Source organism: Onychomys torridus, chromosome 6 (assembly GCF_903995425.1).
Source record: "Onychomys torridus chromosome 6, mOncTor1.1, whole genome shotgun sequence".
Lineage (NCBI taxonomy): Eukaryota > Metazoa > Chordata > Mammalia > Rodentia > Cricetidae > Onychomys > Onychomys torridus.
The window spans coordinates 43,322,668-43,339,248 of record NC_050448.1 but is presented as its reverse complement, the minus strand read 5'-3'; the positions used below and the strand labels follow the sequence as shown (position 1 = coordinate 43,339,248).

The window sequence follows — 16,581 nt, the reverse complement described above, 5'->3', positions numbered from 1 at the left end:
TGTTGGCAACTGTACCCGGAAGAAACAGTTTTTGGAATTATCCCAAGGACCTTTTGTTTCATCTTTTTTTTTTTTTTTTTTTTTTTTTTTTGTACAGAGAGCTGTTAATACAATGAGTGGGGAACATAAATCTATGTGTCTAGATAGTTTCCTGCAGCTCGCATTCTTCACCAATTACAAGTGCAGTCGAAGCTATGAAAATGCCACTTTCTTTTATGCACAAATATCTCATAAACATGCCCTCTTCTCTGCCTGACCACACCATGACTCACTGTAGTCAATGGCTATGCAATGTTTGAAGTTCAAGTAATGAACTCTCTGGCATTCATCTCCAAAGCCCTGGAGATTATTTCTCCACCAAACGTTGGCTACTTTTTTTGGACAGCCTTTTGTTCGAGTACCATATGATCTTATGTTTGCTTTTCTGGTGCAGATCAGCAAGTCTTGAAACAGGCAAATAAGCAGCTACAGTAGCTGTGGTACCTCCAGCCTTTCTTCTTGATGATGTTCCCGAGAATCACCTCAGCCCTGAAGGGGGAGAAGACAATGTCTTAGAACGCAGTGTCTCAGAAAAGCCAGAGTCAAGCCGGCACCAGAACCATCGCATTTTTGAACTCTCAGTGCCTCACAGAACCCCAAAATAGAAGCTCTCTCAGCTGGTAGCACGGTCTCCACTGTTTCTGCTTGTGCCGGCAGAATCCTGCTCCCAGGCACTCCAGAAGCACCTGCCAAATGCTGGCGCTGGCAGGAGACCGCCTGTGGTCCTGACATAAGAAACAGAGGAGTCATCTGGCAGCTTGGTCCCACACAAAAATATCCTACTTTGTAGTCTTCAACGAGAGTCAAGGTTTTTCCATCTAATTGCGATGGAGCAATTTAGTTGTGCCCAGAGGACAAGAGACCTCGGACTGTTGAGACAGAAAACATTGGTTTCCAGGTGACCTTGGAAGGAAAAGAAAGAATCTACATGTGCGTTTAAATGTCCCCAAGTCTAGCAGTTATAGTGGTCCATATGAAAACGTCCTAGGACTGAGTAATGTTTGCCATAGGACTAAGATATAAGGAGACACTACCAAATACCCTTCCTGTCCCTAAGGCTGGGTTGTGAAAAGGTGTGCTGAAGATATCTTAATATTCTCTCCCCTTCCACTTCCCCAGGCAGATTCACCAAGATTGAGGGAAGTAAAATGTCCTTCTCTATCTGTCCCAGTAAGACCCTGGGCATGAGAAGCAGTGGGGCTGCTGGAGATTGCAGTGGGGAGATTAATGCAGTCAGTACTTTGTCCGTCAGTGAGCCAGACATGGATGCCTTTGCTAACTATTATTTTATGTAAACAGATGTTGTTTTCATTAGAGGGTATAGCCTTTGAGAAATCATGATGCAGGCTAGCTATGCGCATGCTCCTATGGACAGACATTGGATGGAGTCTTTTTCACTTCTTCTTGTTTGGCTATCACTGCATACAACCTTACATGGTGAGACCCTATCTCAGTTCCACAGTGGCCACACTCAATAATGATTCCAATGACTGTCCCTCACAATAGGAGTTACAATCAGGTCTGTAGCAGACTCAGCATGTTTCCTTTCTCTGCTTTAGTCTATTTGGTGCTGAGCAAGATTTAACTGAAGAAACCCCCAGATAAGAGGGCATGTAAAAAAGAAGCAAGGAATTACAACTTCTCTTTCTTTTCTAGGACTCATAAACAACAGGGATGTGGATGCCCAAGTCCTCTGTTGGTCCTTAAGCATATACAGGTCCTTGAAAAAGAGAAAACCAAGTTAAAAAAAAAAAAAAAAAGCTCTTAGTTCATCTGGGGTAGACGGGGCAAGCCTCAGCTCAACTCTATCTTTCCTGAGAAAGGAGCAGAAAGGTCTGCTATGACCATACTCCACAGTTCCCCAAGAGATCAGCAGGGATGTCTGCTTCCCTTGCTGATGGAAGCCAGACATCCACGTTTATTCCAGGAGACCAGGGCTCCCTACCTATTCCAAAATACGCTAGTTATGTTGTGTGTCATGTACTTGTGACCTGGCCTGACAGAAGCATTCTGCTTTAGCAAGCCATGTTTAGAGTGCCAACTCAACACTCAGGTCCAAAGGAAGTCACTAGAAGTCACCCCTCAACAGAAGTGAGGTCTCTCTGCAGCCTGCTGTCTTCAGAGCAGGCTTTAAAATGCCCTCTTTCAAAAGTTGTTGATATCTTGCCATCATTTGGGAATCACAACTTTCATAAATATGAGCACAGGGACAGTAGGTCAGATAAACACCTCTCCATCTACACCATCATTTCCTCCGGCATGTTATTCTTGTGTTTGCCTCTCTTTGCCCAGTTTTTTTTTTTTTTTTTTTTTTTTTTTTTTTTTTTTTTTTTTTTTTAACAGGAATGGTTTGGGTAGACCAAGAGGGTCCCAGAATTCAACACTTCTAATTCTAGTGATGGGGAGGGCTGAGGAAGAGCATGCCTCCTGCGATATGCACAAGAGAAGCACCCCTTCCTCCCCAGTGCCACATCAATGTGTGGGGCACATCCTCTTGGTTCCGTGGATGCCAGGTGAGGGGCAGAAACTGGTTCTGACTTACTTCCCAGCGGCATAGACCTCGGCAGTGTCGAAGAGATTAACTCCACTTTCGTAAGCAATGGTCATCAATCGTTCAGCGACCTGCAAGAGGATGCAAAGGCTAGTCAGAAAGGCCGGCAAAATGGCTTCCTAGCTGGGAAGCAATGTTAGATCTCTTGTCTGCCTTTCACTCTGAGATCCCATTACCATTTCTTATTTTTCTCAGCTGTAGTGAGTGACCAAAGAAAGAAGATTCAAGCACAGGGCATGTGGTCCCTCTATCCTCAGACAAAGTAGGCTGTAAGTCCACTTCTGCGTGTATGTGTGTGTGTGTGTGTGTGTGTGTGTGTGTGTGTAGCAGGTGGGTGGGTGGGTGGCAGTTATTGGTAGTTCTCCAAGCACTGCGGTGTTCAGATATGTGTTTCCTACCATGCTGGGAAAACCTTGTTTGATAACACCCTCAGTGACATGTAATCTTGCTGACAAAGAGGATCATTTGTATCAACGCCGCCTCCATCTCTCAACTCCTTCCTGCAAAGCCAATAGTTTCTGGCAGTTGGATGACTCCTGACCTAAACACTTGTGACTTTCCTCAAGGCCTAGCCAACTGTGCTGATGAATCAGACCATCATGAATGTTGTGAACCTCCTGGCACAGGCAGTTCAGCAGAACAATAGGCATCATCTTGGAGCTGCTGCTGAGTCAACACAGGGGAGGGAGCAGGCCCCTGACTCACTAGGGAACAGCTCCTCGCTGCTCAGGCTGAACAACTCAGAGCTCCCTGTTCCCGTGCTGCTCAGTGCAAGTGAGAAGTGTGGCAGGAGAGTAGATGGCTACCTGTAACAATCAGCCTGAGGTATGGCTGTCCTAGCGTAGTGGCAAAGCAGCAGTGGAGGAGCCTATGTTGGCTTTGTTGATTAATTTATTAGAAGTTTGAGCCATTTCCCACCTCACAGATAATTACAATTGATTTTCCATTATGTTCTTTGATGGTGGACTAACATTGCTTCATCAGCATTTCCAAGATAGACTGTGTTTCTGGTGTTCTGAAAATTAGCCTCTCACGACCGTGGATAGGCTAGTGTGCACAGCTTTTGCATTACCCACACAAAAGCAGTTACTGCTTTTAACCTGCTACTATTAAAATGTCATCCTTAAGTGGAGCTGCAAAGTAGGGCAAATACAGTTTCCTCCTTCTGATTGTCCTGTGTTTTAGAAATTACTGTGCTTGCAGTAAAAATTATTGTATCATATCATACGGAGTATTGATGGATTCTTATTGGGAAATGTAACAATGATATCTTACCTACAGAGGAATTTGAAATGGAGAATTCTGGATGAACACTTGTAGTGACTAATAGTAGGAACATTTCCTAAGCACAGGATCTGAAGACCTCATGTGGAACATTGGGAAAAACATTAAATTAAGTCTTCCTAGTGGTAGGAAGTTAAGTCACTAGTGTTCTCTTTCTGTTCTTTCTGGTGTGCACTGTCGTCTAATACACACTCAGCCATGACAGGCTGGCTTACTGCAGGATCAAAGTCAACAGAGTCAAAAGAATATGGATTGAAAACTGAAACTTTAAGGAAAATTAAACCTTTGCTCCCTAAAAGTTGAATGCTTGAGGTCCTTTGCCACAGTGATGGGAAGAGAACACAGTCCATAAATGTCCTCTTACTGTACAAATAAACTTGGGCAAATCATTTGGCCTTCGTGGATTTCAGTTTCCTTATCTGAAAACTGACGGGGATTCTATGAAGGAATCTCCTTCTCCTCCATGGAGCCTGGAGGCAACAGGAGAAGCTGACATCACTTCCTCAACAAGGGCCTAATGGCCTATGAGCCATGTGGCCAGGGAAAATCTTGTTGAGATCTTCACACTAATGAGATATTGCAGAGAATTCTGGGAATACCTTTTCCTTCTTCACAAAATTTCTAGACACAGAACTCTTGTCCTGTTCTTTGTGAGTCTTAAATATTCCTCCAGCTATTTCATTCTTTCTACCTGAAGAGGAAGTTGATGAAGAAGGCTTTATAGGGCTGAAAGAATGATTCTCTTCCTATAGCTGAAAAGTCAAAATGAATGCTGTCCTCTTGGCTAAATTATTGTGAGCAGGGTTAGGTGTTACCTGCTATTAAAGCTACTTCAACTATATCACAGATGAGAAAACATGGAATAAACCCCAAATTCAGTGCTGTTTGGATGCTAAATGTGCTCTCTTAAAAATTATTTTTAAGAAATGACTACTCCTATGAGTAACATATATCTTAATTTTTATTTGAAAGGCATGCTATAGAGTTACTAAATTGGTTGATATCCCTTCTAAGTACTTATTCAATGTGTTGTTAAAATCTTCAGGGATAGGGTCTTCACACCCTCCCGGAGTTGCCTTGATAATTACAGCACCCAGCATATTATGGTATGGTCGTTTGTACCTGCTTTAAGCTCTGAGTGCCTGGAAGTCTGAGAGAAAGCTGATGGATCAGGAAGGTGAATTCGTTGCTCTAGGCTTGTAATTTTACCCCTGGAGGACAGGAGGGATTGAACCGTTCAGTTGTGGGCATTGGCTCGCAGTTGTCCCTCTGCTCACAAGGCTAGCCATCCTTGTCTTTTTCCTTCAGGTGCATCAGGTGGTAGCAGGTCACAGGTAGGCTGGAGACCCCGGCTGGGAACTTAGTTCCCTTCTAACTTGCTGTTTCCTTGGTGCCTAACAGTCTGTGTCCTCTGCTGAACTCCCCGTGAACGTCCCTCTGTGCACCTACTGCTGTACTTCCCTACCTGATGCCAGTCAGAAGGCCTCCTGATGTGTACCCAGGCCCTCCTCTAGGGAGGAAGGACTTGCTTCAAAAGCTATTGGGAATGCTGCCATGGAAAGGTCTTCTGCTGCCCGCTCCCTAAAACTGTACTTGGCGGGAGTCACCTCGTCCAAGATCTGATTCCAGGCTAGCTTTTACCTAATGACTGGGCAGTACTGTCTGTCTGTCTGTCTGCCTCTCTCTCTCTCTCTCTCTCTCTCTCTCTCTCTCTCTCTCTCTCTCTCTCTCTCTCTCTCAGACACATAAACACACACACACACACACACACACACACACACACACACGCTAAAATAAAAATCCCAGAAAAGAAAATGTTAGAGAAGGGCAGACTACCCCTACTGCACATTTTCTTCATCAGAATTGTAGAAGCTGAGGGTGGCTTACCTCATCTGAAATTTGACCTCCAAATGTCACCCATGTTCCTGGAAGAGAATAAATAGTTGTAGCCATTTTTCTGATACTGTACATAATAAGAGGATACTTTTATATCAGAGCAGGTGGTTCACATCTGGGTAGTGTCTAGATGAGGGCCCATGCACTCTTGTCTAGCCTTTCCCCCCTTCCTGATACTCCAGGAAGGGTCATTGTCCCTTTGGGGAGGGTGCCTCCTCAGGCCCTCATGGATGCTTCTGTCAGGCATCTCTGCCCTACGTGAAACTTTGCTTCTGCGGTAGGACCAGATGCACAAGATGCCAGTGCTACGGAGTTCACTTTGGCTACACACCTATTTTGACTCTTCCACAGCTGTTCCAAGGCCTAGTCTGAAAGTGAGCACAAGAAAGTGTGCGCAGCCAGAGTGAGCCAGGCCTTGACTTACGCTTCTTGTCTTCTTTGCAGACTCTGTTTGGAATTTTCTGTGACCATTCAAGAGGACTTTCTCCACCATTCTGCCAGGACCTGCTTACAAGACCTGGGTGGTGATAGTTAATGTACCTTCTCTGTGTGGCCTGCTCTGGGAAATTTCTGTTGGTTTGGGGTGAAGGTAGAGGCAGGAGCCAGGACTAGGACGAGGAAGGCAAAGGGATCTCTGGAGACATCGCCAGCAGCATGTGTAAAGCAAGACCCTAAACAGGCACATGCCATGCTACGCTCCAGCAAGCCTCTTGTGACAGCCCCTTTCTTAACAAATTTGTTTTTCAGCCATAAGTGCATCAGACAGAGACATTGCCCTCATGTGCCATGATAGTGAGGTGAATGATACAGTTCCTGTCTTTAGCTCATAGTTATCAGTGTATCTTTTTTGTTTGTTTGTTTTTTGTTTTCATAGACTGTTCACTTCTTTTTTTATTATTATTATATTTGTGTTTTAATTTTACACATCAGCCATGGGTTCCCCTGTCCTCCCCCTCCCACCCCCACCTTTCCGCCAGCCCCTCTCCTCCATTCCCATCTCCTCCAGGGCCAAGACTCCCCTGGGGATTCATTTAAACCTGGTGGATTCAGTACAGGCAGGTCCAGTCCCCTCCTTCTAGGCTGAGCAAAGTGTCCCTGTGTAAGCTCAAGGTTCCAAACAGCCAGCTCATGCACTAAGGACAGGTCCCAGTCCCACGCAGTTCAAGCTATTCAATTGTCTCACTTATCCAGAGGGCCTGATCCATCTGGGGGCTCCACAGCCGTTGGTTCAGAATTCATGTGCTTCCATTCGTTTGGCTATTTGTCCCTGTGCTTTTTGCTATCTTGGTCTCAACAATTCATGCTCTTACAGTCCCTCCTCTTTCTCAACAATTGGACTCCTGGGGCCTGGCTGAGGATCTCTGCATCCACTTCCATCAGTTATTAGATGAGAGTTCCAGCACAACTGTTAGGGTGTTTGGCCATCTGAACACCAGACTATGTCAGATCAGGCTTTCTCTCGACCATTGCCAGCAGTCTACAGAGGATGTATCATTGTGGATTTCTGGGGACCTCTCCAGCACTCTGCCTATTCCTGTTCTCATGTGGTCTTCATTTATCATGGTCTGTTATTCCTTGTTCTCCCTTTCTGTTCTTGATCCAGCTGGGATCTCCGGCTCCCCTAAGCTTTCTTTCCCTCAAATCGTGTCCTTCATTACTCCCACTGTCATCCAGGATGTTCATGTAGATCTCATCCATTTCTCTGTCATTGGGTGATCCTTGGGTCTTACCTAGGGTCCCATTTCTAGGTAGCCTCCCTGGAGTTGTGTAGCAGTCTAGTCATCTTTGTTTTACATCTAGTATCCTACTATGAGTGAGTACATACCATGTTTGTCCTTCTGAGTCTGGGTTACCTCACTCAGGATTGTTTTTTCTAGATCCATCCATTTGCCTGCAGACCTCATGATGTCATTGTTTTTCTCTGCTGAGTGGTACTCCATTGTGTGTATGTACCATGTTTTCTTTATCCATTCTTCAGTTGAAGGGCATCTAGGTTGTTTCTAGGTTCTGGCTATTACAAACAATGCTGATATGAACATAGCTGAGCAAATGCCCTTGTGGTATGATTGAGCATTCCTTGGGTATATGCCCAAGAGTACTACAGCTGGGTCTTGGGGGAGGTGGATTCCCAAATTTCTAATGAAGCGCCATATTGATTTCCAAAGTGGCTGTACAAGCTTGCATTCCCACCAGCAGTGGAGGAGAGTTCCCCTTGCTCTACATCCTCTCCAGCATAAGCTGTCTTCTGTGTTTTTGATCTTAGCCATTCTGACAGGTGTAAGATGGTATTTCAGAGTCGTTTTGATTTGCATTTCCTGGATAATTAGGGATGTTGAGCAATTCCTTAGATGTCTTTCAGCCATTTGAACTTCCTCTGTTAAGAATTCTCTGTTGAGTTCTATAGCCCATTTCTTAATTGGACTGTTGGGCATTTTGATGTCTAATTTCTTGAGTTCTTTATATATTCTGGATATCAGCCCTCTGTCAGATGTGGGGTTGGTGAAGACCTTTTCCCATTCTGTAGGCTGTCACTTTGACTCATTGACCATGTCCTTTGCTCTACTAAAGCTTCTCAGTTTCATCAGGTCCCATTAATTATTTCTCTCAGTGTCTGTGCTACTGGTGTTATATTTAGAAAGTGATCTCCGGTGCCAGTGTGTTCAAGATTACTTCCTACTTTCTCTTCTATCAGGTTTAGAGTAACTGGATTTATGTTGAGGTCTTTGATCCACTTGGACTTAAGTTTTGTGCATGGTGATAGATATGGATCTATTTGCAGCCTTCTACACATTGACATCCAGTTATGCCAGCACCATTTGTTGAAGATGCTTTCTTTTTTCCATTGTACATTTTTGGCTTCTTTGTCAAAAATTATATGTTCATAGGTGTGCGGGTTAATGTCAGGGTCTTCAATTCGATTCCATTGGTCCATATGTCGGTTTTTATGCCAGTACCAAGCTGTTTTTATTAGGGTAGCTCTATAGTAGAGCTTGAGGTCGGGGATTGTGATGCCTCCAGAGGTTGTTTTATTGTACAGGATTCTTTTGGCTATCCTGGATTTTTTGTTTTTCCATATGAAGTTGAGTATTATTCTTTCCAGATCTGTGAAGAATCATGTTGGTATTTGATGGGGATTGTGTTGAATCTGTAGATTACTTTTGGTAAGATTGCCATTTTTAATATGTTAATCCTGCCTATCCATGAGCATGGGAGATCTTTCCATTTTCTGACATCTTCTTCAATTTCTTTTTTCAGGGACTTAAAGTTCTTGTCATATAGGTCCTTTACATGATTAGTTAGAGTAACCCCAAGATATTTTATATCATTTGTGGCTATTGTAAAGGGTGATGTATCTCTTATTTCCTTCTCAGCCTGTTTGTCTATTGTATATAGGAGGGCTACTGATTTTTTTTTGAGTTGATCTTGTATCCTGCTATGTTGCTGAAGGTGTTTATTAGCTGTATCAGTTCCTTGGTTGAATTTTTGGGGTCACTCATGTATACTATCATGTCATCTGCAAATAGGTAAAGCTTGACTTCTTCCTTTCCAATTTATATCCCCTTAATCGCCTTATGTTGTCTTATAGCTTTGGCTAGAACTTCAAGTACTATATTGAATAAGTATGGGGAGAGGGGACAGCCTTGCCTTGTTCCTGATTTTAGTGGTATTGCTTTGAGTTTCTCTCCATTTAATTTGATGTTGGCTGTTGGCTTGCTATAGATTGCCTTTATTATGTTTAGGTATGTTCCCTGTATTCCTGATCGCTCCAAGACCTTTATCATGAAGGGGTGTTGGATTTTGTCAAATGCCTTTTCTGCATCTAGTGAGATGATCATGTGGTTTTTTTCTTTGAGTTTGTTTATATGGTGTATTACATTGACGAATTTTCATATGTTGAACCACCCTTGTATCCCTGGGATGAAGCCTACTTGATCATGGTAGATAAATGTTTTGATGTGTTCTTGGAGTCTGTCTGCCAGTATTTTATTGAGTATTTTTGCATCAATGTTCATGAGGGAGATCGGTCTGTAGTTCTCTTTCTTTGTTGCATCTTTGTTTGGTTTAGGAATCAGGGGAATTGTAGCCTCATAGAAGGAGTTTGGTAATATACCTTCTGCTTCTATTGTGTGGAACAATTTAAAGAGTATTGGTATTAAGTCTTCTTTGAAGATCTGGTAGAATTCTGCAGTGAAACCATCTGGTCCTGGGCTTTTTTTGGTTGGGAGACTTTTAATGACTGTTTCTATTTCCTTAGGGGTTATTGGACTATTTAAATGGTTTATCTGGTCCTGATTTAAACTTAGGTATGTGGTACCTATCCAGAAAATTATCCATTGCTTTTAGATTTTCCAGTTTTGTGGAATAGAGGTTTTTGAAGTATGACCTGATGATTCTCTGGATTTCCTCATTGTCTGTTGTTATGTCCCCCTTTTCATTTCTGATTTTGTTAATTTGGATGCTCTCTCTCTCTGTCTTTTGGTTAGTTTGGATAAGGGCTTGTCTATCTTGTTGATCTTCTCAAAGAACCAACTCTTTGTTTCATTAATCCTTTGTATTGTTCTCTTTATTTCTATTTTATTGATTTCAGCTCTCAATTTGATAATTTCCTGGCGTCTGTTCCTCCTGGGAGACTTTGCTTCTTCCTGTTCAAGGGCTTTCAGGTGTGCTGCCAAGTCACTAGTGTGAGATTTCTCCAGCTTCTTTTTGTGGGCATTTAGTGCTATGAATTTCCCTCTTAGCACTGCTTTCATAGTGTCCCATAAGTTTGGGTATGTGGTGTATTCATTTTCATTGATCTCTAGGAAGTCTTTAATTTCTTTCTTTATTTCTTCCTTAACCCATTGGTGATTCAATTGAGCATTATTCAGTTTCCATGAGATTGTAGGATTTCTGTAGTTTTTTCTGTTGTTGAAATCTAACTTTAAACCATGGTGGTCTGACAGAACACAGGAGGTTATTCCAATTGTTTTGTATCTTTTGAGATTTGCTTTGTGGCCAAGTATGTGGTCGATTTTAGAGAAGCTTCCATGGGGTGCTGAGAAGAAGGTATATTCTTTTTTGTTCAGGTGGAATGTTCTGTAGATATCGATTAAGTCCATTTGAGCCATAACATCAGTTAAGACCATTATGTCTGTGTTAAATTTCAATTTGGCCTATCTGTCCAGAGGTGAAAGTGGGGTGTTGAAGTCTCCCACTATTAATGTGTGGGGTTTTATATGTGATTTAAGCTTTAGTAATGTTTCTTTTACATATGTGGGTGCCCTTGTGTTTGGGGCATAAATGTGCAGAACTGAGACTTCATCTTGGTGGATCTTTCCTGTGATGAGTATGTCATGTCCTTCATCATCTCTTTTGATTGATTTTAGTTTGAAGTCTATTTTGTTGGATATTAGGATGGCTACACCAGCTTGCTTCTTAAGACCATTTGATTGGAAAGTCTTTTCCCAGCCTTTTATTCTTAGGAGGTGTCAGTCTTTGAATTTGAGGTGTGTTTCTTGTATGCAGCAGAAAGATGGGTCCTGTTTTCTTATCCATTCTGTTAGTCTGTGTCTTTTTATAGGTGAATTAAGTACATTGATATTAAGGGATATTAATGACCAGTGATTGTTCATTCCTGTTATTATTTTTATTTTTTGGTGGTAGTGTGTGTGTACTTCTCTTCTTTGGGGTTTACTGCTGTGGTGTTATCATGCCTGTGTTTTCATGGGTGTATCTGCCTTCCTTAGTTTGGAATTTTCCTTCTAGTGCTTTCTGTAGGGCTGGGTTTGTGGAGAAGTATTGTTTAAATCTGGTTTCGTCTTGGAAGGTCTTGTTCACTCCATGTATGATGATTGAAAGTTTTGCTGGGTATATTAGTCTAGGCTGGCATCCATGGTCTCGTAGTGTTTGCATTATATCTGTCCAGGCCCTTCTGGCTTTCAAAGTCTCCATTGAGAAATCGGGTGTTATTCTGATGGGTTTGCCTTTATAAGTCACTTGGCCTTTTTCCTTTGCTGCCCTTAATATTCTTTCTTTATTCTGTACATTTAGTTGTTTAATTATTATGTGGCAAGGGGACTTTTTTGGGGAGTCTAGTCTTTTTGGTGTTCTATAGGCTTCTTGTATCTTCATAGGCATTTTGTTCTTTAAGGTGGGAAAGTTTTCTTCTATGATCTTGTTAAATATATTTTCTGTGCCTTTGAGTTGGTATTCTTCTCCTTCCTCTATCCCTATTATTCATAGGTTTTGGTCTTTTCATGGTGTCCCAAATTTCTTTGGGTCATGACTTTGTTGGTTTTAGTGTTTTCTTTGACTGATGAATCTATTTCTTCTAATGTATCTTCAACACCAGAGATCCTCTCTTCCATCTCTTGCATTCTGTTGGTTGTTATCAGTGTATCTTGATAAATGCTCTGACTGAGGCAAGCACAAGACAGTAGATCAGAGAGTACTCTGCTGGGCTGGAGGAGAAAACACTCATGGAGGACTTCCTGGAGAAGGCGACACTGTGATTGAGTCTTACAGGAGGAAAAAAGGGAATGAAGAAGAAGCAGGTAGGCACTTCAGACACAGAGAAGAGCTTGGAAAATCAAGGAGGTGGAGAGCGTGAGTGTGTTGATGAGCTGTGTCTACACCATCAGGTCCGTGGTGAAACATGAGGGCAAAAGAGGAAGATCTGGGCAAGGGCAGAAGCAGTCAGGGCACAGGCATGGTCAGCACTTACAGGGCATGAAAGAAATGCTGTTGGCACTTATAGTCTGCATTTCACTGTAAGTCATAGCTATGCCACAGCACACTTTCTAGATGCCAGGTAGTATACTAAGAAATTTTTCTTGAATCATTTGACAGACTCAAAGGGCTATTTTTAATATCCATGTTTATATACAGCTGAGAAATATCACATTAGCCAACACTAAGTGAGATACCCAAGCTTCCATAACATGTTTGCCTTTGAGAAGATTGCCCTCTTCATTGTATCACACTGCTGAATTAGACTATCTCTAAATTAGCAGGACATCCACAGACATATGTTGATATACTCTTTTCTTTGTTCTGAGAGACTGAATCAAAGGAGTGTATAAATCATCTTATGAGTGTGCTTGCTATCTCCAGAGGTTGCAAATGGGCAGCCCACAGCTGATTCTCAGTTTGCAGGCTCACTCTGCTGCACTAGAATGGATTTGACCATCTTGGTATTTCCAGAAATTTTGAATGACATTTAAACACTTACAAAATTATTCTGAAAAATTTTGGATTTTTGGCAAACGTTGACAACAAAGGGTCAATATCCTCTCTAGGTAGGCATGCCCCAAAGTGAGAGGAGGGGAGTGCTTTTGTGAAAGCCTGTGCCAGTTAACAAAGCATTGCCCCACTTTCTGCTTCCTGATGTATTCTTAACATTGAAATAAAATGGTTACTGGTTTATACCATATGTTTATTGCCATTTTTCTTAAAGCCAAAATAAGAGCATTGTGAACTTGTACATTTAAGAAACAGAAAAACAGAATTGAGTATTTTAAGAAAAAAAAATAGGCATAGACATTTTTTCCCCAAAGAATATTCCAAACAAAGAATGCTAACAGAGAAAAATCCCACCCTAAGGAACCAGAATAAAACCAGCCATGCCAGGTACACAGAAATGACGGTCTTTGAAAAACTTAATCATCTGAGGAAATGGCCAATGTTTGGTTTTGAATGGGATAAGTGAGATTCTGTGAAATGCAGCTCTGTATTAAGTGAAAATAATTGCCTGGTTGTCAAAACCTTTTCACAGACAACATGTTTATAAAAGAGTCCCTTTGAACGCAGCAGAAATGATGTGCCCAGAGAACAAGCAAACATTTGAGAATGTTAGTGGAACTGGCTCAGTGTATGAGGTATATGGCCAAGAATATTCAGCACAAGTTCAGTGACTGGAGCCATTATTTCCTGCAGTAAATGAGAAAGAAGGTATCAGTGACAGCACGCTGTTGACTATTTATTTGTGTGGTATGGTGAGAACTTTGAAGGGGTCAAAGAACTTTTGGATGCGAGCCCATGAAAGGAAAACCACGAGGAATGGCTGGCTGTTTTGTGTGATGGAGGAAGTCTCAGATCATTTAGGAACTGAGTATAATTTGGTCAAAGTCACTGTTGCCAGAGGTGGGTGGGGTTGCTGCTGGCCCTGTCAAGATACAGACCAAAGATGACACTATTTTATAGGAACACTATACCTGAATCCCTTAATTTCCCCATTCATTAAAAATGGCTTTGGGCAAAGAGCTAAAATGGGACAAGCCACAGATTCAGTAATGAATTCCACAAATTAGCTGTTCTTCTATGTCTTCAAGCAAAATCAGGTCAGTGTTTGCTTAATGAATTTCAGCTGGCTTGTGCTGTGCTGTGAAAGCAATTCTTTTGTTTGTTGGTTTTTTTTTTAATTGTTCATGTCAACAATGAGAATAGACCTATTTCTATTGAGTCCTGAAGATTTCCTACAGCCTGAGCTTCTTGCTGATCTTACAAATCATCTGTGCTTGAGTACTTCTCTATGGGGACATTCACAAGAACAGATGTTCCTTGACTTACAAAGGGGTTATGGTAAATCTAGCATGTGTTGAAAATGTCATAAGCCAAATGCATTTAACATACCTCATTTACCAAATACCCTAGCTTAACAAGATGTCTAATGTATAGAATCAGCTGTTTCCTGCATGGTGGATGGCTGACCAGAAGTTCACCCACCTGCTGCTGTCCAGCATCTTAACAATTTTTAATGCAAATTCTACCCCAGGAAAGGATCAAAATTCACATGTGTAGTGGGTGGTTGGTTGAGAGACATGCACTGAAGCATTGCTCCTAGTGAGGTAGCAGGTAACTGTTACATCTGCCTATGACCTTGAAGTACATGCCCCTGGGGGACGCTTAAGACCTGGGATGTATGTACACACTCTTCTCTTTGCTACCTTGTAATTTTGGATGCTGAGATCTTGGACCAGGCAAATCAGCATGAGACATAGCTCAACTTTCCTGGACCCTACAATAAATCTCCTGTATTTTTGTGAGGTTTCAAGTTAACCCTGAAATAAATTCTTTTGCTCATTAAATAGACTCGGTGGATTAATTTTATTACACATGCAAAGTATGAAGGTTTGGGGTTTAGCTCAGTGGTGGAGTACCAGACAAGCATGTGCAAGGTCCTGGATCTCATCCCTAAGACCACAACAAAAATCAAAGTATAGTTTCTACCAAATGTAAGTTGCTGTTGCATAATCATAAAATTATAAATTGTAAGTCAAGACACTATTAAGTCAGAAGCTGTATTCTCCTAGATTATTATTTGCTCATCTCAGACCTGACAAAGTTTGTGGAAGTTACTTATTGAGGAATGACAATCCATTTCTAGATGAGAATTATAGACTAAAATTCATCCTCCAAGATTGTGTTGTTCAAAACTGGGTTGCTAAAAATGTTTCTGATTTTGAGTTTTATGCAAGTAAACTAGCATTATTTAGCTCACTTTTATTAATTAGTTACTGAGAGTATTGAAGACTAAATGAAACTCTGAATGCAAGACCTGTACATACATCTCAGAGGAAGGCAAGAACTGACAGTGATTTCAGTCATGTTGTGATAACACTAGTTTTAGGAGCAGTTCTATTCAAAATGAATCAAAAAAAAAAAAAAAGCCCAACAAAACTCTTCTAAGTCTCTTTTAAGAACTTAAGGCTGTATTGTATTGATACAGAAATATAGGATATAGATATGTAGAATAAAAGGGTAGATTATTGAATCTACTTTTAAAGAGCAACAACTTATTTAAAATATTTTATATTGCTATGGATTTTAGTTTATTGATACAAGTTTAATTTTGTTGTACTGTATGTATATTTCTACTCTTGTTTAAAGTATTTTGTTTATGCAACTCATTTGAAATTATAGTAAATAGTTGAGAAATACAGATGAGTAATTAGTCATCTATGATAATCACACTTATAGTCATGTTAGTTAAGTTTTCTAAATATATATAGATATATTTCAGTTACACAGGTAATCTTCAAACACTTCAAATCCTACAGAACATGGCATTTAAAATGTTTTAAGAACTTAAACTTTTCTGGATAATGAGACACATCTGATCCTGGCAGCACCAATTTACTTCAAAGAGGAAGATGGGCATTGAAGACACTCCATATGGAGTTTATCTTCTTCTTGGGAAAAATAGCCATTTGGGCAAGAAACTCTTCTTGCCTGGACTGCTTGACAAAATGTTGTATCAACTGGACATGCAGGACCCATAGGAAGGTGACCATGAACTTTGCAAGGTGAGATGGTCCTTCAGGTTTCTGCTTTGCAGAGGAGACTGTCATATATTCTACAGGACACACAGAGAAGTGACCAAAAACTCTAGGCCCATAGGCTGAAGATGGATGCCCCAACATTGTAGAGGAACTTTGGATGAATGTCCAGGCAGGCAGCTGTCTCTGTCATTTCCAGAATTTTGGAAGTTGCTTGTTTGCACTTCTTAGTTTACTAGGTAATATTATTTCCTTCTTGGGTCTCTAAAGGGAGTTGAAGATTAGATAGTTGTAGTCATAGTTTTCCTTGTTAAGAAATTCAGAAAAGAAACTCACTAAGAGGTGTTAAGTGTATAAATTTGAAAGACATCATAAGATAGTTTTCTGTTGGTAATACAAAATAGGTTAGAAAGTGAATTAGGTACATTTTGGACTCACCAAAATAGGATAGATAATGGAATATTTTCTCTGAATTTGCCAAATGCAGATGGATTAGATATTGTTGATGTATTTATCGCTTGTATATAGTTATTGTATATAGTCTTTCTTACATTA

The 16,581-nt window shown here is 41.1% G+C and overlaps 1 protein-coding gene across 1 annotated transcript in view; it reads right to left on the bottom strand.

Moving 5' to 3' along the window:
* Kcnab1 (potassium voltage-gated channel subfamily A member regulatory beta subunit 1) overlaps positions 1–16,581 on the bottom strand; it is a 250,881-nt gene that overhangs the window by 77,186 nt on the left and 157,114 nt on the right. The window contains exons 3-5 of the mRNA XM_036189972.1: positions 5,762–5,799; positions 2,582–2,661; positions 484–528 (exon numbers count right to left, since the gene is read on the bottom strand). Coding sequence (XP_036045865.1) covers positions 484–528; positions 2,582–2,661; positions 5,762–5,799 — 163 coding nt within the window. The remainder of the gene's footprint in view (positions 1–483; positions 529–2,581; positions 2,662–5,761; positions 5,800–16,581) is intronic.